Below are 23787 nucleotides of genomic sequence, written 5' to 3' on the forward strand. Positions count from 1 at the left end.
ATACTATCTCCACCATCTATTCCATCACCTGGTCTATAGCAGCACCCAACTGTATATTTTATTCTGCCCGTTACAATCTCATACCAAATAGCCTCAAATGAGCTCTTTTCACTATCCTGCGATACGAATTTAATTCTCCTTGGCTGCAGTTCATCAGCTATCATCAATAACACCCCTCCCCCCCATTTTATTCTCTCTGTCCCTCCTAAACACACTATAACCTACACATTCTATCCCTCTAACTATATCATCTTCCGTCAGCCATGTTTCACTAATGCCAATAACCTGTGGCCAGGAAGAACCAATCAAATCCAAAAATTCTTCCTTCTTGTTCCTAATACTCCTGGCATTAGTATACATGAAATGCAGTGATCCCTTTGTCCCACCCCTATCTTGATGCTTTATTTTAACTATCCCATTCCGATTTTTTGTCCTTAGTACTGGCTTGGGTACACTATATACATTCTTACAATCAACCGTCTCACTGATGTCCGCATATCCCCCCCCCCCTCCTTGGTAGTTCTAGTTTCCCTGGTTCTGCACATCTATTTTCACTTCATTCAGCAACACTTTTTCCAGTCTCCGCACACCAAATCCATTCAAATGCAGGCCACCCATCTTGTATAAATCCTTTCGCCCATCAAACTCATTCCACACATCCACGAATTCCACACCACACTGTCTGCATAACCTGTGCATAATGTCATTTGCGATTATGGCCCTCCTTCTAAACTCCTCTCTGTCACACTGCGGCAACAGACTCACCATTCTAACTCTGTCATGCTTTTCTTTCACTACCTTTAACAATACTTTCAAGTCCTCTCTCATAAAAAATTTATCTCCTTTCAATTCATTCATGCCTGCCACAACTATCAATTCTTTCACCCTCTGTTTTTGCACTCTAATAAGTGGCATATGGACTGTTCCTTATAACGATGGAATGAGGATCATTAAGTTTCAGAAGCTGGCTGATAGGAAGAAAAGAGGAGATATGTCTGGATAGAAACATTTAAGTCAATAAAAGGAAATTTTTCAGCACCTGGCAAAGAGAGGAGAAAAATAGGGCCCAGGAAATTGAGAGAAAGTCATGATATAATTTAATGGAATAATGACAGCAGAAAGAGAAATAATTTAACAGTTTCAATATTTTGTCTTTATCACTGAGACATCTTCAGGCATACAATGTTAAGATAGTAATTTCACACAGAAGAAACAATAAGTGGAAGAAATGAAATTAGACTGAATCAAGACTAAAGTCTTATGAGGGACACCTTCTATGGGTGGTGTTGGCTAGTCTTCAATGCTGAGTGGGAAACCTAAGAATTAAAGTTTCTCAAATCTTGGGAAGTTTAATAAAACCATGGACATATTTATTAAGATCAGGCTGTTTTTTTAACATCTCTTACTGATTCTAAAAAGAGGTAGAGATTTTAAAGGAGGTAGAGGAGAGAAGAGATCTGGGAGTGGTGTTAGACAAAGACCTGAAATTCAGGGGTTACATTGTACTAGTTGTGAAAACTCCACATTGGATAATGGCAATGATGTGGAGGACACTGATATGCAGAAACAAAAAGGGTATGGTGCCATTGTATAAGGTCTTGATCAGGCCTCATAGGGAGTACTGTGCACAGATCTGTTCTCCTGGTTTTCATAGTGATGAAGATATGTTAGAAAGGAGAAGATTCACAAAGGTGATCAGTGGTCTTTGGAATGTAGAGTACGAGGACAGAGAATGTAAATTGCAAAGCTTCATGAATAGAGGAGGAGAAGGAGGAGGAGGGAGGGGGATGTGATTAAGACATATAAGCTAGTCAGGGGTTGTTATCAGGTTGACATACAGGAGATTTTTGATAAAATGGGAAGAAGTTGAAGAATTTTTTCTCCGTTGAAATCACTGCGAGTGCATTTAACCTATCCTGATTCATAGTGCTGCTCAGATATGTTTTTATTCTCTTTAATGTTGAAAAACAGCGTTCAGGGTCAGATGTAGTCATAGGAATTGTCAAGAGAATTTTTATCAATACAGTAATTTCACTAAGAACAGAATCTAAATGATTTTCTGTTATAAATTTTAACAAGTCAATTAATTTACAATAATCATGCATGTCGGGTCTACTGTAGAATACTCGAAGTTCAGTTTCAAGTTTCGTTTTGTTGATCATGGGATATGCTTCAGTGGTCAATTTTATTTCTTCTGTAGGCAATTTAGCTAATTTATCCTTGTTAAATAAGTAAATAAAAAATAAATAAAATAAGTAAGATGGAGTAAACACGATAAGCACTACAAACACTCTACTACTGGCACAAACTGCATATAAACAACAGTGGAACTGCACGAAGGACAGTGCCGCATTATGCTAATAGCTCGCATCTCACTATGACGTGCATATATTTGCGCGCATTGAAATATAACACTGTGGTAAACACAGTGCTGCTAGCGTCCTTCACCCTCCTAAGTGCTACAAGATGTATTTTTATTATTTTTTATACAAAATAAGAAAATTGTATTGGATTGTCGATGATAAAATTAAGTATTACAAGCAAATATAAATAAATTAATAAATATATTTATATATCGGGGATGTTATATATCGATATAACATCCCCAATTCAATCCCCAAGTGACTGAATTGGGGATGCTGCAGTTCTGCAGTGCCTATGCATGAGCCATCCTTGACTGTAACCATTGGACAGAAAGTTTGGTGAATAAAGGTGAGTTCCACTGTAAGGACAGCTTGGGTGGAACAGAGGTTGGAGGCTCTGTCGACAAGTGTTTCAAGTTGTTAACAAGTGATGACACCATAATATTTAGAAAGAAGATGATTGGAAAGTTCATATATTATTATTCTTCTTATTATTATTATTCAGGCCTCCATGAAGTCAAAAGACTCATCGTGGGAGGCCCTTCCTAGGAAACACAAAGTCTATCATACCACTCCTTGAACTCAATGACCGTTCTTGCTCTCACTCTATCAGGCAATCAGGGCCGTTGGCAAATTAGATCACGCCCTGAGGCAAACAATTAAATATCACCTCTGATGGATTATAAGACAAAAATATAAGAAAATCTCCAATTGCTATTTTGTTTTTATGGCAAGAGAAACATTAATGCAAAACAATTACATAATAATATTAATTAAATGTTTGCTCTACGGGGATATCGCACAATAAAACTTCTAGAGCCTCTGCTACTATAATGGCTCACGCAAAAAGTTAAGCAAGTTTGAGCATGGTGAGTAGTTGGAAGGTGATCAATCGTTCAATGCTGTTGGCACACTATCTCTCGATGAGTCTTTGGACTTCCTGGAGGTTTCACATAATAATAATAATAATTTAAATTATAAACTCTTCTAAATTTAAATTATAAGCTATGTTCACCTCTGTCGATATAGTTGCTAGACCAACCAATCTTTCTTGTGTCATTGCTGTTTGCAAATAATTTTTAATCAGTTTAAGTTTGGAAAACTTGTTTCTGCACTTCCTATGCTCACAGGAATTGTTAGCATAGCAACGTCGCCTATTGCAATATGGCTGAAGAAGCACCCTCACTGAAACTGTGCCACGAGGCAGACTGACTCTATGTTACACCCTGTCAATGGTACTGCAGGCAATGCATTCCACAGTTCAACCACCCTCCATGCAAAGTAACCATTCCTCACTCTCTTGCTCACAGCTTCCTTTTGCAACTTCCAGGATGGTCCCTTGTCATCGCTCCTTCCCACTGCTTCACCAAGCGAAAGAACTCCCCAGTGTCAACCCTGTAACTATATATAATTGTATGTTCCTGTGTGGGTGGGTTTTCTGTAAATTGCAAATGAAAGGGTGCTATTGCCCAGATGATTATTGCATTTAATAAAGACAAACCTCCTGTTTAGTTATTTACCTTTGATGTCAATATTCCATTAAATTCTATCAAGAGTGTAAACCAGCACCTAAGCCTAAATACTCATTGACAGAGATTATGTTAACAAGTGCCTCAATTGAAGAGTGGTGAATGAGTCTCTACAGTGAGCGTTTTGTCAGAGAATGCATAAAAAGAGAGGTATGATAGTTATTATGTAGATGGTTTTGACTTCCTGTGATGAGTCTTCAGACTGCACTCATGAAGTATGAGAATAGTTTGGGGAGGGGTTGCAGAGCTTGACAGATAGGAGGAAAATATGTAATATACTTGAGACTAAAGTTAATGAGGAAAGGAAATAGACGAAGGGGAGGGGGTACTGTACAGGGCAACAGCTGGTCGAAAAAAATAACCTCATTGATGTTGTGCGATAGTGTGCTAAGCAAGGCACTGAAAAGCAGGTCATTTTCATGGAGAAGGGAAGGATGTGTACAATAAATTACAAGAACAGGAAAATGCACCAACAATGAATGACTTGTAATGCATAAGTAAATGGGTAAAATACAATCTTCCCTTACCGTGCTGACCACCAGTACAAAGAATGCTGCTATCCAATCAATTATGGATCCCAGTCCTCATCAAACTCTCCAGCACCTTAAACACAATTCTAGACATAAAAATTGGTGGTTTATAATTCAAAGTCTCAGTTTTATTACATATTTTGTAAACAGAAACAATTTTGTACTCCTTTCACCCTTTTAAAGCTCATTGCAAACCTCGTGTTAAACATGAGCACCAGCATTATTATTATTATTCAGGCCTCCATGGAGTCAAAAGACATTGCAGGAGGTCCTTCCTAAGAAACACAAAGTCTATCAAGACTCATCGTGGGAGGTCCCTCCTAGGAAACACAAAGTCTATCATACCACTCCTTAAACTCATTGACTGTTCTTGCTCTCACCACTCTATCAGGCAATGCATTCCATGGTTCAGCCACCCTCCAAGCAAAGAAACCACTCCTCACCCTCTTGCTCACAGTTTGCTTTCGTAACTTCCAGGGATGGCTCCTTGTCATCACTCCTTCCCGCTTCAACCAAGCAAAAGAACTCCCCAGTGTCAACCCTGTAACCACCTCTCAACAGTTTAAAAGTCTCAATCATATCACCTCTCCTTCTTCTATCCACCAAACTCTGCCGTCCACAATCACTCAGTCAATCCTCATAACCAGGGCTTTTTTTCCAGCCAGAACGCGTTCCGATAAACTTTTAGGACTTTAATGGTCCCTAAACACATATTTTATAAGTATTTCAAAACTAGGACTGCCTCCATTTTAAATTCTCAATTATGATCATTGACAACATAAATCAAGGGTCATCTTTGGTTCATCCAATCTAGTGCTGTCATTCCTGTGTTGTTGACACTGAACCTCGAAGATCGAAGTTTTAGATTAGAATCAATAGTCGGCCGGAAGTTACGGTAGTTAACGGAAGCGGAATTTCTATGTGAACAAGCATACAAAGCAGACGTTCTCTACCCAAGTAGAGTCACACTTTTACAATGTGGGTGAGTGGGTTAATGTGTTTCATGGAAGTTTCACCAGTTTTACACAATGAATAGTAAAATAACACAAATTTTTCTCTTCCGCTCCTGCAACTAAAAAGTTAAATCTTGAGACCAATAAGTGTAGTGATAGTGATGGGGCAAAAACAGACCCGATGGACAGTGATACAATAACTGGAGGGATAAAATACGTGGCTGCTACAGTTGCTATAAAGACGACTATGATGAGTAGAGATGCACAAGAAGATCTGCCCGACTGTTGGACTCTAGACCAAAAACTTGATTTTTGCAACAAAAATGAATGGCTGTTGGTGGAGAATAAACAAATTGGCTGTAAAATATGTAATGAAGTCTCAAGTTTGGGAGTAGAAAGGAATAAGCAAGGTATGAATATTTCAAAGCCATGGCAAATATTCAAATTTCTCATTATAGTAGGAATAAAAAAAAGAGCAAATGACTGCACACTACTTAAAAAAATTCACGATCATAAGAACAGTTCAGCTCACATTGCTCCCACTAAAATTATAGAATCTGCAAAAGATCGAAAACTTTCTACATTCTACAAATGTTTGTATCAATATAACAAATCATATTGGAACTGAGATGAAAAAAATCCTTTTTAAAAAAAATAAGAGTCAAACTGTGAGATTTCCCTTTTGATTAACGAATGCACCATTATTAGCCAGTTATCATCATTAATAATATATGTATGCACAATGCTACCTGATATGGAGCAACACACAAATATTGTTATTGACATTGCAGAGTTAGCAAATGTATCTGCACAAGGTATTTTTCATAGCTTGATCAACACCCTTAATGAATTGGGATTTCATGATGATTATTTGAAGAAACATCTTGTTGCCATTGCCTGTGATGGAGCAGCTGTGATGTTGGGTATGAAAAAAGGAGTAGTGGCTTTGATTAAGGAATGATATCCTCCTATTTTGGATATTGTACACACCATAGACTCGAGCTTGCTGTTGATGACGTTGTAAAAAAAGACTTCCCAGAACAAATCAACCACTTCACATAATTTCTTGACAAACTTTACTGCCTCTATCACCAGTCACCCAAAAATGTCAGAGAACTAGGCAAAGTAGCTGAAGATCTTGACAAGGAAATCTTCAAAATTGGAAGAGTTTTAAGTACACATTGGTGGCTTCTAGTTTTAGAAGTATTTCCGCAGTGTGGAAAGATTATGAAGCACTTGCAGCTCATTTTACAGCAGCAAAACAAGATGAAAACAGAGACAAATCTGAAAGAATAATGTACGAAGGCCTTTTGAACAAAATAACAAGTGTTGATTTTGTTTTGGATCTTGGATTGATGTGTCAGAGTTGTGAATGATTGGAATGCCTTAAACTCTCCAAGAATTGTCAGAGCATAGTATTGAACTGCAAGCAAGGGATATTACACTCTGCAAAGCTCTACATAGCAGTATATCAATACAGATTCGAATTCGACTGAATAAAAACAAGAAAGTCAATGGCAGACATTTTGTACAAGCAGTTGAAAATCTGAACTTTAAAGGAGTGACTTTAGAGACGAGGGTAACCAGTCGATTAACAAATGTGAATCGTTCTCTCGATCCTACAAAATTTTATGACTGCTTGAAACAACGAATGGAAAATTTCCCTGTGCCAGGGAGTTGTTACCTGCCTCGACATATTTTTTAATACGAGTCTTGCACTTGGTCAAGTTCCTAAGGAGTGGAAGGAGGGCAAGATTGTGCCACTTCATAAAGGAGGTGATCGAACTCAAGCATCAAATTATAGGCCTATCTGTGTGTCAGTGTTGAGGTTAAGTTGTTGGAGAAGCTTGTGAGAACTAGGATCCAGAGTTGGGTTGACAACAGTGGTATTATCTTTGATGGACAGCATGGATTTGCTAAAGGGAGGTCATGTTTTAGTAATTAATCTACTTACTTATTACAATAAGTGACTGCTTCCTTGGACAGAGGAGAAGGATACACAGTAATATACTTAAATTTTGCAAAGACTTTTGATAGATTACAGCATGATAGGTTGACAGTCAAACTAGAGCAGATGGGGGGGGGGATATTAGATTAGTGCATTGGATTGGAGACTGGCTATCTGATAGGTATCAACAAGTTGTGTATGGGGGTGCGATATCCAGGAAAAGGAAAGTCACTAGTGGAGTGCCTCAGGGGTCTGTCTGAGGGCCATTACTGTTTAACTTGTATATTAATGATATTGGCAAAGATTTGGATGGAGATATTCAGTTGTTTGCAGATGATGCAAAGTTGAGATGAACCATAAAGAGTAGTGAAGATGTTGTGGCCTTACAAGAAGACTTGAATAGATTGAGTGATTGGGCACGGAAATGGGGATTTAACCTCAATGTTGCAAAATGTAAAGTTTTAAAATTTGGAAAACAAAGATGGGATGCAGAATTTATGCTTGGTGAGAATATATTGTTGGAGGTAGAGGAAATAAGAGATCTGGGGGGGATAGTGGATAAAGATCTAAAATTTAGGGACACATCGCCAAAGCTGTGAAGACAACACAAAGGATTCTGGGAATGATGCGGAGGACACTGACATGTAGAAGTAGGGAGATTCTTGTTCCGTTGTATAAGGCTTTAATTAGGCCACACATGAACTATTGTGTCCAGATTTGGTCACCGGGTTTTCAGAAGATGAATAGATGTTGGAAAGGGTCCAAGGTAGTTTCTGACCTCTGGAATGTCGAGTATGAGGAAAGATTGAGAAGATGTAATTTGCAGAGTCTGGTGGACAGGAGGAAGAGGGGAGATATGATAGAGACCTACAAGTTGGTAAGGGATTGTTATAGGATCAATGCTGGAGGAGTTTTACAGAGAATAGTGGGAGATCAGGGGAGAACCAGAGGTCATCCCTGGAAACTGTATAAAGAGGCTGTGAGTAGGGGAGTGAGAGGCAGGTTTTTTCGTGCAGAGTTGTGAATGATTGGAATGCCTTACCTGATAATGTGGTGTCTGCAAGGAGTTTGAGTGTGTTTAAGACATGGTAAGATGAGATGTGTGTGTGTGATAAAAGGACCTCCCAAATGAGTCTTTGACTCCATGAGGTCTTGGGGTAATTATAATAATAATAATAATAATGTTGGCCAGACGGTGCTGAAAGGAATGTTACTTTCAGTGAGACTGAAGTGGAGAGTTTGTGTAAGAAGCTAAGAATTCCAAAATGACAGGTTGTTAGACGTTTTCGTGAATTCCTGACAGAGACGAAAATGCCTGCTGCATTATTACAGTTAATAAACACTATCAATAGCATCCCCATTTCTACTGCTGAATGTGAGTGTGGCTTTTCCCAGATGAACCTGATCATTACACCGACAAGAGCTTCTCTACAAATGAAGACCGTGAGTACACTGATGTTCGTCAAGCTGGTTGTTCATCCTCTGCCTGTGTTTCAACCCTTATCATACATCAATTCCTGGTTTCTGAAAGGCACACATCTAGCAAAAGACATGAAGAGTAAGGAACGAACTTGTGAAGATGGCAACACCAGTGTGATGAGCCCAATTTAGAAGCTATTGTGAAAACTAAAGTATTTTTTAAACTTATTTCACCTTTGCTTTAATGTTTTATTTTCTATTTGATATATGTAATATCCATTTGTCAAAAGTAAAAGAACAAGAGCTTCAAAGGCCTGGTATGTTTCGATTTTCTTGTGTTATGAGATGAGATGATAGAGTTAAGGTAAACTATTATTTAGAAAAAAAACCCTGCTCCTAACTAACATTGTACAGTCCTGAAACCATCTTTGTTATCCCCCTTTGTACTCTTTCCACAGTTAATTTATCCCCTTCAAATCCTGGGGACCAAATCTGAGAACAATAGTCTAAGTGTGGCCTGATCAGAGTCTTATACAACAGAATGATAAAACTTTTATCTCTGCAGGTCAGTGTCCTTCTCATTATTGCAGCAATCCTCTGTGTTACCTTCACCACCTTTGCAATATGTACCCAAAATTTCAGGTTCTATCAATCATCAACCTCATATATCTCTTGTCTCCACTATTCCTCCAGTATAGCTCCTTCCATAGAATATGCAGCATCCCATTGATGTGTCCCAAACTTCAAGACCTTATATTATGCTGCATTAAACCGAGAACCCCCATTCATTTACCCATCTATCTAGCTTATTCAAATCCTTTTGCAGGGCTACCACATCTGCACTATTACTAATAACCCTTTCTAGTTTCACATCATCCGCAAACAACTGAATTTCCCCTTACAATATCATTGATATAATGATTAAAAGATATAGGTCCCAGTACTGAGCCCTGTGGGACCCCACTTGTAACTCTCTGCCTCCTTGAAACTGCCCCACCATACACAACTCTCTGATACCTATCAGATAGCCAATCCTCAATCCAGTTGACCAACCTGACATCCAGACCCATGTGCTTCAACTTAAATATCAGCTTATCATGTGGTACCCTGTCAAATGCCTTTGCTAAATCCAAGAAAATGGCATTATATGCCTTTCCCTCATCTACTGCTCTTGTAACTTTGTTATAAAAGGCTAGCATATTGCTAAAACAAGAGCGACCTTCACAAATCCATGTTGACTCTAAAAGATAACATTACCCTCATCTGCCCAATGCTGTATACCGTCCCTCACTAAATTCTCTAAGATCTTAACAACTTTTGTGTGTCATCAGGCCACCATTTTGTGTGGCCTAAAATTAGACACTTCCAGTCTGCTACCGCCCTTATGCAATGGCACTATCTTCCCTTCCTTCCATTCCCTGGGCACCTTTCCCGCAGCCAGACTTTGATTGAAAAGCCAGGTCAAAGGCGCTGTCAGTTCTTTAGCACATTCTCTCATTACTCATAACAACTCCATTATAAATGGAGTTGTTTTGAGTACCATATACAAATATGAGGAATGTTACATTCTTAAAAAATTATTTGATAATAAGGAAATGTCAAAATCAGTAGATATGCCTATTTATTCTGCCTCCCATCCCAATCTGCATGAAATATGTGTGGCAAAACATAGTAGTTTTCTTTATCATCAAATTATAATTCAAACCTGCTACTCTACCACGTGCTGCATTATTAGGCATCATTACTTCTTTTGGCTGGGCTTTCTTGCATTCAACCTAAAACAAAAATGCAACCTGGTGAATTGAATTGAATTAGCTTAACAAGAAAATTTAAACTGTAACCATATTATTATGCAATGATGAATTTTTAAGTCTATTTATTAGTGCTGTAAAACTAAAGATTAATGTTGAATGACAGCATTGATCAATTTGTGTTTTTTACTGTACAAGAATGCAGTCATAACAAATATTTTAAATAACAAAACAGATTATCATAAAGTTATCAACAATAAATAATTTTGTATGCTCATCTCTGTAGGCTTCACTTCAGCTGAATAAATCAAAATTGACATGTGCCAAATATGCTAATAAAGGTTTCAAACTTAAAAATTTGATGTGCCTTTAGATGAGTCTTTCACTCCATGAGGTCATGGGTAATAATAATAAATTCACATATAATAATATTATCATCATCATTGCATCAACCTCCATAAAGTCAGCAGATTCACTATGATACGTTTACTCAAACAGTGACATATCTTTTATATTGAACTTTAAAATCTTTAACATTCCCAGCAGTCATAACACATTTTTGTAATGTCTTCCACTCACCAACAACTCTTCATAGAAAAAATACTGCAAATACTCTTCATCACCATAAATTCACACAATTTCCAGAGATAGTTGCTTGTTCTCCTCTCACCAGCTATTCTTTTTATAATTCTCTATGTATTAATCCAATAAAATTCCCTTAATAAGTTAAATGTCTCTATTATATCAACTATTTTAGTTGATATAACAGAGACAGAGAACTAAACTCTACAATTTGCATTCCTTTTACCTGAAAGTCAACATTTTCAGAGTCCTGATATTGCCTTAATCACATCTATGGACTCCTTCCAACATTTCCACATCACATGGAAATTGGGTAAACAAATGTGAGCTTGATTTGACTATGTGCAGTCCACTTCCTGAAGCATAGTTCTATCAGTACAGTACACATCCTTATATCTCTAAACTCCAAAGTACAACACCTTTCACTTATTAATATTTGAACTATAATCCCATTCATTTGTCCAAACTAAAAGTTTATTCGAATTATCCTGAAGAAAATTAGTATAGAATGAAGTGACACAAGGGTTGAGTCACTTCAACTTTGTATTTGGTGATATCTAATGAGGTATCAATACTGCTGCTAGTTGGTGCTTATGAGGAACTAGTTTGTGACAGGTACGGTGAAGAAAGAAAAAGTGATATTAGAAGAGATTTGCAAGTCAGGTCCAAGATAACTGAAGGGAATTTTTCTGCTATATGGCAAAAAAGAGAAAGGATAAGTATGGAAGGGTGACACTGGTGGATAGTCATTGTAGCAGAGAAATCACTGGAGTTATTTTATTTAATGAGCACTTTATCAGTATATCATACTGGTGCAATCTTCTCTATTATCCCTTCTACATGTTGCATGTAGAAGGGAGAAAAATATTAGAATAATTAGAAGTGAAAGAATTAGAAGTATATCAGCTATTGATTGGGTTAGATGTTAATAAGACTCTGAGAATGGATGCCAAATTTCTAATAACCTCACTATCACATCACTATAAAGACTGATCTATAGTTGGAAATGTTTATCATATAACCATGTTTGTGGAGTGGTACTATTTTACCCTCTTTCCTTTAGGAACTTTTCTCACTAAGTCTTTCATTAAAAAACCAGGTCATAGTTAACTACTGCACTTACCCTAAAAATATGCTATGATAGGGCATTTATTCTCAGTCTTATGAACATCTAACCCATCAAACAGCTGACATATCTATAAATTAAAGATGCCATGAAATTGTATTCTTGGTTTAATCCTTTATCCAAGTGTAAGCAAACAAAATTTGCATGTGAAGTAACTTCATGACTGGGCAACTCATATATAGAGGCCAATAACTTCACATCACTTTCTTTAGTATCCCAAAATGCAAAACACATATCCTTACAGACATGTATAATGCTATGAATTATGCAAGGGTCACTACCAAGAGAAGCCAGACCTAGAAGTGATACCAAGGTTGAAGTAATGCAGAAGTCATAGTATAACCAAGTGGAAAAACAAACTTCCAACAGCTGACATATCTCTAATTCTTTCACTTCTAATTTTCCTAATATTTTTCTCCTTTCTACATGTTTCATAGCATCACTTAGAACAGTATGATATATAATGCATGGAAAGAAGTCCATGGACATCCCGAAGGTGCAGCATGCCAAGTAATGAGTCACATGTTTGTAGACGGTATAACTTGGAGGAATACAATGCTCCCAAAGTCAGTGCAACTGTGTCTGCATGAGGCAGCAAGAAGAAAACTGACAGAATTTGAAAGAGACATTGTGATAGGATGCCATGTTTCAGGTCTATCTGTTCAGCAAATTGTTGACAGATTGGGTAATCCCAGGTCAACAATCATACTGAGATGGAAGTGCAGGAAGTGCTGGGAGTCAACTGCAAGAGCTACCCACAGTGGATGACCCACAACAGTCAAGGGACATCTGCCCCACAAATAGTCCAGGATCTCATTACATAACTACTGGAAGAATGGCCCAAAATTCCCATTAATCACTATCATACACTTGTGGAAAGTATGCCCCATAAGATTGCTACAGTCAGTGCATTGAAAGGAAGTTCTACATCTTATTATGTGGGTGCTATGGCTGTTTGTTCCTCACATTATGTGCTCATTGATTTCTTTCTAAGCAGTAGACACTGGTAAAATGCTCATTAAATAAACTCCATTATTCTTCCTTTTTCTTGTCATATAGCAGAAGAATTCTCTTGAATTATCTTTGGTCTGACTGGTAATTCCTAATAAGCACTCTCACCAACTAGTAACAGTGTTGATACCTCATCAGCAATGACATACTGTGAGGACATCACCAAATCCAACACTTAAGCCTCGAGTCGCTTCCATCACATACTACTTAAAGTAGTCATTCCTCAGAAAGTTTTTAAAAAAAAAATTCACTTTCCTCTTTCCCATACACTATCCACTCTTCCAATCCATATTTCAATAATTGAAATCTCCCATTAGCATCACTTTCTCTTTAATTTCCTAACCAATTTGCCTAAACATTTCCCAATCAGTGCTTTCTGTATTCTTTGGCTTATAGCAACATCCTATTAGATAGATATGCTCACACAAAACAGATTCAAAATCTTCACATGTACTACCATTTTTAACTTCTACACTTAGTGAACAATCCTTCTGCCAACATTAAAAGCACTCCTTCTCCTCTTCTCTTTGCCTTCCTATCCTGGAAAATCCTTTATTTTTTTTTTGCATTTCTGATGTAACAGCCTCGGACTAACAAGTTTAGCTTATACCAGTTATTTTTGGGCATACTGAATGAATCAATGCAGCAAACTGAGCCCTTATTTCTGATACATTAGTATACAAACATAACAATCCCACTCCCTTTTAAGCCTTTCCATCAGCACATTCTCTCCATACTCAAGCTGCTATACATCTCTCTCTCTCTCTCTCTCTCTTCTCCTGTCTGATCATGACTTTTGCCCAGATTCCAAATCTGATTTCCCTCCATATCCCTCTCATACCCATGTCCATCACTCTATTGTATCATAACCACTTCTTCAACTTGTCTCCCTCTTCCTCCTGTCTTTCTGCAATCTTCTTCACAACCTCTCTCTCTTTCTCATGCTTAGCTATGCTAACATTATCTCTGTGCACTCTCAACAGCTGCTTTGTTCCAAATATCCTATACCAAATACACTGCTTGGAAACAAGTCAAACAGACACCATAATGTGACAAACAAACATCCACGGTGCACACCTCAATAAGATGTATAATCTCCTTTTGTGGGATGACTGCAATAGTCCTATGAAGCATACTTTCCACAAGCATACCATAGCGATCAATGGGAATTTTGGACCATTGTTCTTGTAGGCATGTAATGAGATCGTGGACTGTTGTGAGGCAGACATCCCTTGATCTCACCTGATACTCCAATTCATTCCACAGATGTTCAATAGGGTTGACATCAGGGCTCTGTGGAGGCCAGTCAAGTGTGTTGATGTTCATTTCCACAAACCACACAGTTACAGCAGCAGCTTCAGACAGCGTATTGTCTTGCTGAAAGAGACAATGGTCAATTCCTTAGAAATACCACAAAGTAGGAAGCACTGCAATGTCCAGAATGTTCAGATAACTCTCAGAGTTCAATGTTCGTGGCATCACAGAGTTCTGAGGTCAAACCAGGAAAAACAGGAACATATCATCACACCACCACCTCTGAATTTCATAGTTGAGATTATGCACTTTGATAAGAGATGTTTACCAGACATCCTCCACACTCATACCCATCTGTCTGCTCAGTAGAGGGTGTAACATGATTTGTCACTCCATAATACAGCTTTCCAAGCTTCCATGTCCCACTGTACATGCTCTTTGCACCACTGAAGATGATGCTGCATACTAGTTCGAGTAATGCGGGACTTGCTTATTGCAGTTCTACCATGGAAACCCATGTTGTGAGCCTAGTTTCTGAATGTTTTTGTGCAGATTCATGTTCAAGTTAATGCCTGAATTCTGCATTTGACACATATGCCAACAAATGGTGATTTTTATATATTATCCTTCATAGCACCCTATGGTCATGTTCAGTGAGCGTGGTGGGTCATCCACTGTGGGTAGCACTTGCAGTTGACTCCCGCACTTCCATCTCAGTATGGTATTATCGATTGTTGACTGGGATGGCCCAATTTGTCAACAATTTTCGAAACAGACAGGCTTGCAACATGCCATCCTATCACAATGTCTCTTTCAAACTCCATCAGTTCCCTTCTCACAACCATTTCACCAGGATACAGCTGGGAGCATCATATTCCTCTAACTTATACTGGCTACAAACACATGACTCTTTACATGGCATGCTGCACCCTGTCCATAGGGGTGTCTGTTGACATCTTTCCAGGCAATGGACATTCAAATGTAATCCATGAACCTTAAACTTTTCCAACTTCTCTTCAAATTTGCTCCATACCATCACAAACTGAAACCATACGCTTCACGTAACCCATCCATCTTGCTATTCATTACATAACTTTTCTCAGCTCCCTCTTATCGTATCTGCGTAAAATGCTTATTACCTTTTTCCTCATGACACACCCTTTTTTTAGCATCCTTTGTACTCAAAACTAATTCTGAAGCCTATTTCCTATTTCATGCAAAAACATCAATTATTTGTTTAAATGCTCCAGCTGGAAAACATGTTTTTCATACCCTGATTTTTAGAATGCTTCAGTCTATCATTCTACTTCTTGCAACTAATACTTTTTTTTTTTTTTTTTGTTCACTCTAACCGATGGCTTCTACTCAGTCCAGAATTCCATGCATCTTTTCATAAGCTGCTACTATTTATGTATTTTCGACAAATGATTCTTACTTACAGCCACAAATGGGCTATAACTGTGAGGAAGAGGGCGAGGAGTGGTTTCTTTGCATGGAGGGTGGTTGAACCATGGAATGCATTGCCTGATGGAGTGGTGAGTGCGAGAACGGTCAATGAGTTTAAGGAGTGGTATGATAGATTTTGTGTTTCTTAGGAAGGACCTCCCGCGATTAGTCTTTTGACTCCATGGAGGCCTGAATAATAATAATAATAAAAGCTATATTACAGGATAAAGTCATCAAAGTAATAAAAATCAATTGCTTAAATTTTTATTAATGTCTAAACACTTGATTGAGCTACTTTTTTACAAAAAAAATTAAGTAAAGATGTTTGACTCGTGCTCAACTTTTTCATCTTGTCATGCAATTTGCGATAGCTGGCGATCACTTTATCAAGATTTCGGTGGACTTTGAACATTTGTACCATATCAGGATCAGCATTAAACAAAATTTCCCTAGCATACTCAATCTGTGAAAACTAGCTCAAGTTCTTTTGAAGTTGGCTTCTTAGTAGTAACATTCTCTTGTTGTTCGCACTCTTTATCTTCTTCTTCATATGCATGCAGTTATTCTAGTTGAAGGAGATCATTCTCACTTAATGTTCTGAATAGGAATTGAGCAATTTTCTCACATCTTATTATCCAGTTCATTAAATCCAAGTTCTTTTCCAATTGTGCTCATTCCTTCAATAATGTTAGATCTTGGATTTTGCGCATGATAAACTAACATAGACTTGAGTTTAAAGTCGCCTTCTGCATTGCTTCCTAATAAATGCGTAAGATGATATTTAAACACTTTGTATTCTAGTTGAGATACTTCAGTTTAGCTAAGAAAGTTTCTGTTGGCATATGCTTACAAAAGAGACCAGTTTCATCAACGTTGAACATTTGCCGATCGTCATAATCACCCTCTTGAATTATCGTTTGCAATTTTTCAGAAAACTTTTCCCAGAATCTTTATCAACGCTAGCAGATTCCCTAGTTATTCTTACATTATGCAGTACAGCTCGATTTTAAAAATGGTCAAACCATTCTAAACTCACAGTAAAGCTTTCACATTCCTCTTGAAATTTGGTCTCTTTCAGTGAGGTAAAAATATAGAGAGCTTTTGCCTGAATATTACCTGTACTAAGAGGTATTCTTTTTTGGTTATAATCCTAAATCCAGAGTGACAGAAGACGCTCTATCTTGATCATTAAATGGCTTTCATTTCGGGTGATCTGCTTTCTTAAAGAATCAGTAGCAACGTTTTCTTATTCTTTGCTCTTATTTACTATAGCCTAAGCTGTAGACTTACTGTATCCCAGGTCTCACAGAATCATTGTATTACTAGAGCTACTTTCATGTCTCTTAATGACTTTGAGCTTTTCTGCTCATTGCAAATCGGTGCCAAAAAATTTTGCATAATGTAAAAAAAAATGCATTAACTGATTAATCACTCACTTAAAGCAGGAAAGAGTATAATTTCAATCAATCACACTAACTCATTATCGCACATATCGAATTTGTGTTAAGTGAGGTTTTCCTGTATATTCTATTTATTTCTCATCAGGTTATGAGTTACATGAAATTAACTTGATAATCTTATATTTTATCTGCCTCAGCCCATACTTCTCATGGGTGACTTTTATTATTATTATTATTATTATTATTGTTCCGGGCAACTCCAAGGAGTCGACAGACTCATCGAGGGAGGCCCTAACATCATGTCTGGAACAACTATTCAACATTCACACAGTATCTATCATATCTTGCCTTGAACTCATTCACGGTCGTAGCACCCACAACAGACTCTGGAAGCTTATTCCACTCATTCACCACTCTCCAAGTAAAAAACCTAGCTCTAACACCCTTGTCAACCACGCTCTTGCCCAGCTTCCATGCATGGCCCCTAGTCCTCCCACCACCAGTCATATTTTCAAAAATATCTTCTCGATCAATCTTATAAAAACCCTTCAGTAATTTGAATGTCTCAATCATATCACTCCTCCTTCGCCTATCGTCCAATTTCTGCAACCCACAAATCCTCAACCTATTCTCATAAGGTTCATTCCACAGTCCTGCTATCATCTTGGTCACTCGTCTCTGGACCCTCTCCACTTCCTCCCCATCACGAAGAAACCCTGGTGCCCATAACTGGGCACAGAAGTCCAGATGGGGTCTTATCAAGGCTCGATACAGAGGAACAACAACTTGTTTGTCTCTGCATGTTAAAGTATTTTTCAGAAGCCAAGTGATTTGGTGAGCTGATTTAGTCACTTTTGCAGTGTGCCCCCTAAACTTCAATTCCCTATCCACCAACACTCCCAAATCCCTGGCCTCATCAATCTCCTAGAGTACGGTTCCACCAATGCGATATACTGCTGCTGTTCTTTTCACCCCAAAGTGCATAACCTTACACTTTGCCACATTAAACTGACATCTATTTTTCCTAGCCCAGTCCTCCAAACTATCCAAATCATCCTGTAAAATTTTGACATCCTGTGCACTCACAATTGCTCTACCCAACTTTGCATCATCAGCAAACAAGTGAACACTTCCTCTCAAATCCTTTCCAATATCATTCATGAACAAATTGAAAAGCAGTGGTCCAAGAACAGAGCCCTGCGGCACTCCACTAGTCACAAGACGTCTTTTTGACTTCACTCCTGAATAAACCACTCTCTGGTTTTTAGATGAATTGCAGCCCCTTTCCTGTCTACTCTATCCTTACTGAAAACACTAAATCCATCTCATTCTATTGGTAATCAGCAGATGTGATACCCCATTAACAACCACATCCTGTGATGATATCACCAAATCCAATACTCTAAAACATTGAGTTGCTTCCATCACAGGCTGTTTAAGACTTTAATGGACATACTATCCTTTGGGGTAGTGGCGACATGAATGGACGAGGTCATATCTTCCTTCTTAATAATAGTTAAGACCTTCTTCCAATATGCCTACCAGCTCAAATTCTGCAATAGATCTTACAGTCTGCTCCCCTGCCATCTTTCCATCGCTTATTTGGGATGTTGAAGAGAACATCTATGGAAGCAATTATTTTTCTGTTATTTGCATTATATCTTCACAGGAACCATGTTCTCATACATGGATGCCCATGTAGGAAATGGACCAGGCTGACTTGAATATTCCATCTTGTAAAATTTAATGCTGAATTAATATCGAAAGAGCAACAGAAGGAACATCTATCAATGATTGCTGCTACAGGTCAGAGGCATAAGGCCTATGGCACCAACCAATTTTATATTTGGTCATATTGGCCTCGATCTGACTAGATTGACTCCAAAGAACTGCCAACTGCCCAAACTCCTACTCTTATTGGCTGAAATTCATCTGATATCAACAGATGAATTGCAGCCCCTTTCCTGTCTACTCTATCCTTACTGAAAACACTAAATCCATCTCATTCTATTGGTAATCAGCAGATGTGATACCCCATTAACAACCACATCCTGTGATGATATCACCAAATCCAATACTCTAAAACATTGAGTTGCTTCCATCACAGGCTGTTTAAGATATATCTTAAGGACTCAACAAATTCACTCTCTTTGTTTCCATACACTATATCTTCCTTCCAATCCACATTTTATATAATTATACAGAATTCTATAATCTCCCGTTAGGATCTACTTCCTTTTACATGCCAACAAAATTATAGAGAAATTTCTCTAATGAGGGTCCGAGGTAAGATTTATGCTAGTATACTTGAATAGAAGCTAAGAAAATTTGTACATGATACACGGGAAGAAAAAGCTGGGTTCAAACCAAACAGAGATTGTCAGAATCAGATCATATTTGCACTTTAAGACAAACAGTTGAGAAATCATGGGAAAATAACAAGGATCTTTATTTAGTTTTGGAGATCTGGAAAATGTTACAGTGATACAGGACAAATGAAAAAATATAGAGCAATACATAGTCTATATTTAAGTTGTTAGTCAGCAGTTAGAATTAACACCCCTACTGGCCGAGGTGGATAAATAATGAGACTGAATTGCACTTCTTATCCATGTTATTCAGTAGGTGTTACAGAATTGTATCCAGATTTAGCTAGATGTCTATAGACATCCTGGCTGGTTGGGGGGGAGAGGAGTTAAAGGAGATACAGGAAGTCTGTACCTCCTTTGATGGAATGCAGAACTGAACCTTATAATAAAATTGGAGATACAGCAATATACCATTTATCTGACCTTTAAAACAATGAATCTTCAATTATTTAACTAATCCTTGCATAACAACCAACTTTTAGTACAATACCAACCTTCAGCACACAGTGAGTATGCTAACCACGGAATGGTTAGCATACTCACTCTCCAACCAACGCATCACAGGTTCGAATACCACCATGGACATGGATGTTTTTGATTTTCTTTAGTGAGAGATGAATTTTATTCCCGGTATGAGACCACTGTCTCACTTACTGGAGGCCTGAAGTGGCTTGAAAAAGTTCCATTTTTCATCTCTAGAGTAGGGTTTCCAGACTATGTAAAAAATGTCAAAAATATATATGTAATTGCTAAAAATGGAGAAAAAAATCCTGAGGAAAAAAAATCCCTATCCCATCCATAATACAAGTGTAATATGGGTTTACCAATAACCTTTCATGAGTGTGAACGCATAACAAGATTACTTTAAATATCCAACCCTTCAAAAAAAAAGACAATCTGCCTTTAGAATGACAAATTGCCTTTGCCCACAGTGGAAGAATCTGTGCAACAATTTTTCAAAATTTTATTTAGAAATAAAGCAGCTAATCAAAGATTAGCTGCTTCATTTTACAGAGATTAGGAAGTCTAAGAAAGAGTGGGAGAGTTGAACAGATGGAATCATAACAGAATCATAATAAAAATAAAGATATACAGAATGGGAGAGAACAGGTTAGCTAAATAGGTGTTTGATGCCAAGATGAATGGAAAAAGATTCAGATCAAGATTTAGGTGCAGATTGATTCAGTTAGAAGTGCAAAATGTTAGATACAACAATATTGGAATTCTGAGAAGTACTACACTAATTTGGAGGAAAATTAGTGATAGGAGAGTAGTAATAACGTCAATTTAATCATATAGTACTATCATAGTAACTTGCACATCCACTGATGGTAGTTAATTAATTATAATTTTTTTTGTTTTATGTGTGTGTGATAGACTGAGTTATTTAGTTTTAAGTAAACTATGTATTTTTTGTTTAAATTCAATATCGTCGGTATGGTGCCCACGCATGGAAGAACAATCGTGACAAAAACGTCATTATTAGTGAACTGAATTTGCATGATTTTGTTCAGTGCAGTGCGTGTGAGATGTATTTGTTATGAAAGCTGAAGGATTTCTGGAAGGAGACCAAAACTGGTGAGTGAGTGTGTAGTAAGTATTTTAAGAGTGAGTGTCAGTTCAATGAAGAGAAGGAAGCAAGTCTTAGTAGATAGTATCGACAGTAGACTAGAAAATGTTAATGTCAAAATTAATGAACATGTGGTGATGGAAGCTCAAGAGAATGAAGTGGACACAAATAAGGGAATAGCATACTTGAAGCACAGGACAAAGTGTGAAATTGAAAAATTGCAGAAACACAAGAGACTAGCAGGGCTGAGAAGAGAATGAAGCAGGAGGTCTGACATAAATATTGAGATCACATGAAAAAATGAGAGGAAAAAAGGTAAGCAGAAAATTTTCAATGGAGATTCCAGGATCACATGAGTACTTAAGTTATACCAAAAGTTATAGGAATTAGTGAGACTTAAGTAACAGCAGATGAATGTGGTTACAGGGATAGAACGTGAAAATTAATAGGAGACAGGCAGGAGGATGGTTGTTATTTTGAAACCATCTGGCATGAGATCAAGGCCAGCAGAACAAAATATACAGTTGGTGGCTGCTATAGACAGGTGGTGGCCTTCCAAGGATGATCTGAAAGACATGCATCAGCAAATTAGTACAAGTGTAGGTCGAGTAATTATTATAGGGAACTTCAACTATGGAGAAAATAGACTGGAAGTAAGGATGATCACATGGCAGGAAGGAAATGGAATTTATAGACCTACTGAGAGATAATTATAAGAGATAATTGCCAGTCTGATTGGCCGAGTGGTTAGCATATCCACTCTCCAGCCAAAAGGCTGCAGGTTCGAATCCTGTTGTGGGCATGGATGTTTGCAATTGTCTGTGAAAATACTAGTGGTGGTGATCTGCGGTAGATGGCGTTCATGCAGATGATGAAGGTTGTCGTGGTTGGTGGAGTGGTGGAGCCGGAGAGTTGTAGAGTAGGTACCCTCCCTCCAGGTAGTCTCTGGACTACCTGGAGGTGTTATGTACTACTACTAATAATAATTAGTTGAGGCAACATGTGATGGAGGGGACTAGGGATGTGAGAGTACTGGACCTGGTCATAGGATCAGAAGAGCTATTCATAACTGAAGTGGCCACATTAACTTCAATTGAGAAAAGTGACCATGTGGTCTTGACTTGGAAGATTTTAAAGCATGAGGAATATTCCTCATATTCCTCAACAACAGGTACATGTTGTTGAGGAATATGAGGAATATGATTTTAAAGTTGATTTTAGTATGTTGAGGAATATGATTTTAAAGCATGAGGAATATTCCATCAACAACAGGTACATGTGAAACTAGAAGGCAGGTGACAACCTTAGTAGTAAGCTTGAAGCTGTGCTATGGCATAGACTCCTGCTAGAGAAGGATGCTAGTAGTGTATGGGAGATAGTTGAGAGGCATCTGGAGGAAGTAATATATGTAGTATTACTTCAAGAGGACTTTAAACATGTGAAGGGGGTGGACCTAGTATCAGGGCACCCAGATTGAGACAGCAAGAGATGAGTATAAGAAATGGGTGTCTTTGCTTCGCAGTTCTGTAGACGGCACCTTCTTAGTAGAGTCACACTTGGTACCACACAACATCAGTGGGTACATGACAGGACTAGATTACTTCCAGGTTTTGACTTTATTGATTTAATAAGGACTAGAATAAATGCCCTGCCCACTAGGACCTGCACAGCCCAATGGGGGGCTAGCTGCCATTACAGTGAGACTTTGTCTCATATTTCCCAATGCTGTTTCTGGACACATGGTGTCTATGTGCAGAGACATGTTGCTGAAGTCTCCATATTGGCTAACTGTTTTAATAACAAAGGTTGGGAGACCACAGATGAACCATACTATAGAACTACTTCTGGCATTAGAAAGCCAGATATAGTAATGTGGAGAGATGGTGGTGTTTGGGCAATTGATGTTCAGGTAGTGGGTACTGTGCGCTCACTTACCTATTGCCACAAGAGCAAGGTTCAGTACTATGAGCAAAATGCTGAGCTTGCTGGGCAAAGAAAAGAGGAGTTTGGGGTGGCTCCTCATTTTACCAGCACCACCATCTCTATGAACTGCATGCGGAGTGCCGCTAGCTACAGAGACTTGTCTTTATCTAAGAGTGATGTTAAAGTTATTTCTTTGAGGGCCCTGCAGGATACACTGGTGGCCTGGCATTGCCATCAGCGCATGACAAATAGGATACCAAGGACTGGCATTGGGTGATACCCTTGTAATCTTTCTTTTTATGTAAAGGCTTTGGCCTTCTTAAGTCCTTTTGGACATCATGTAAGAGCAGTACTGCTCTATCAGTACTATAAGAAAATAAAATAAAATCCTCCAGATGCATCTCCAGAATGAGTAGTAATATTAAGCATGAGTTGCAAAAAGAAATTGTTGTGAAGAGTATATAATGAGAAAAATGACCAAATAGTTCATGAACAGTAAGATTCAGGCAAGAAAGATGACCATCATGGTAAAGAACATAAAATGAAGATTATGAGAAGAAATTAGCTGAGCAGGCAAAAGGAAATCAAGGTATTCTTTTGCTACATAGGAAAA

At 38.0% G+C, this 23787-nt stretch overlaps 1 protein-coding gene across 9 annotated transcripts in view; it reads right to left on the bottom strand.

The window, feature by feature from the left end:
• The window catches only part of LOC150104491 (RNA-binding protein Musashi homolog Rbp6-like), a 768426-nt gene that overhangs the window by 285577 nt on the left and 459062 nt on the right, over positions 1-23787 (bottom strand). For 5 of the 9 annotated variants that reach the window (XM_090395177.1, XM_090395179.1, XM_090395174.1 and 2 more), the window contains exon 9: positions 10448-10517. In XM_090395177.1, the coding sequence (XP_090251303.1) occupies positions 10448-10517 (70 nt within the window). The remainder of the gene's footprint in view (positions 1-10447; positions 10518-23787) is intronic. The other 4 variants (XM_090395182.1, XM_090395176.1, XM_090395180.1 and 1 more) reach the window with 1 other exon arrangement.

This window comes from Typopeltis vanoorti, chromosome 7 (assembly GCF_054136105.1).
Source record: "Typopeltis vanoorti isolate ZY-2024b chromosome 7, IOZ_Tvanoo_1.0, whole genome shotgun sequence".
In the NCBI taxonomy this organism is placed as follows: Eukaryota; Metazoa; Arthropoda; class Arachnida; order Uropygi; family Thelyphonidae; genus Typopeltis; species Typopeltis vanoorti.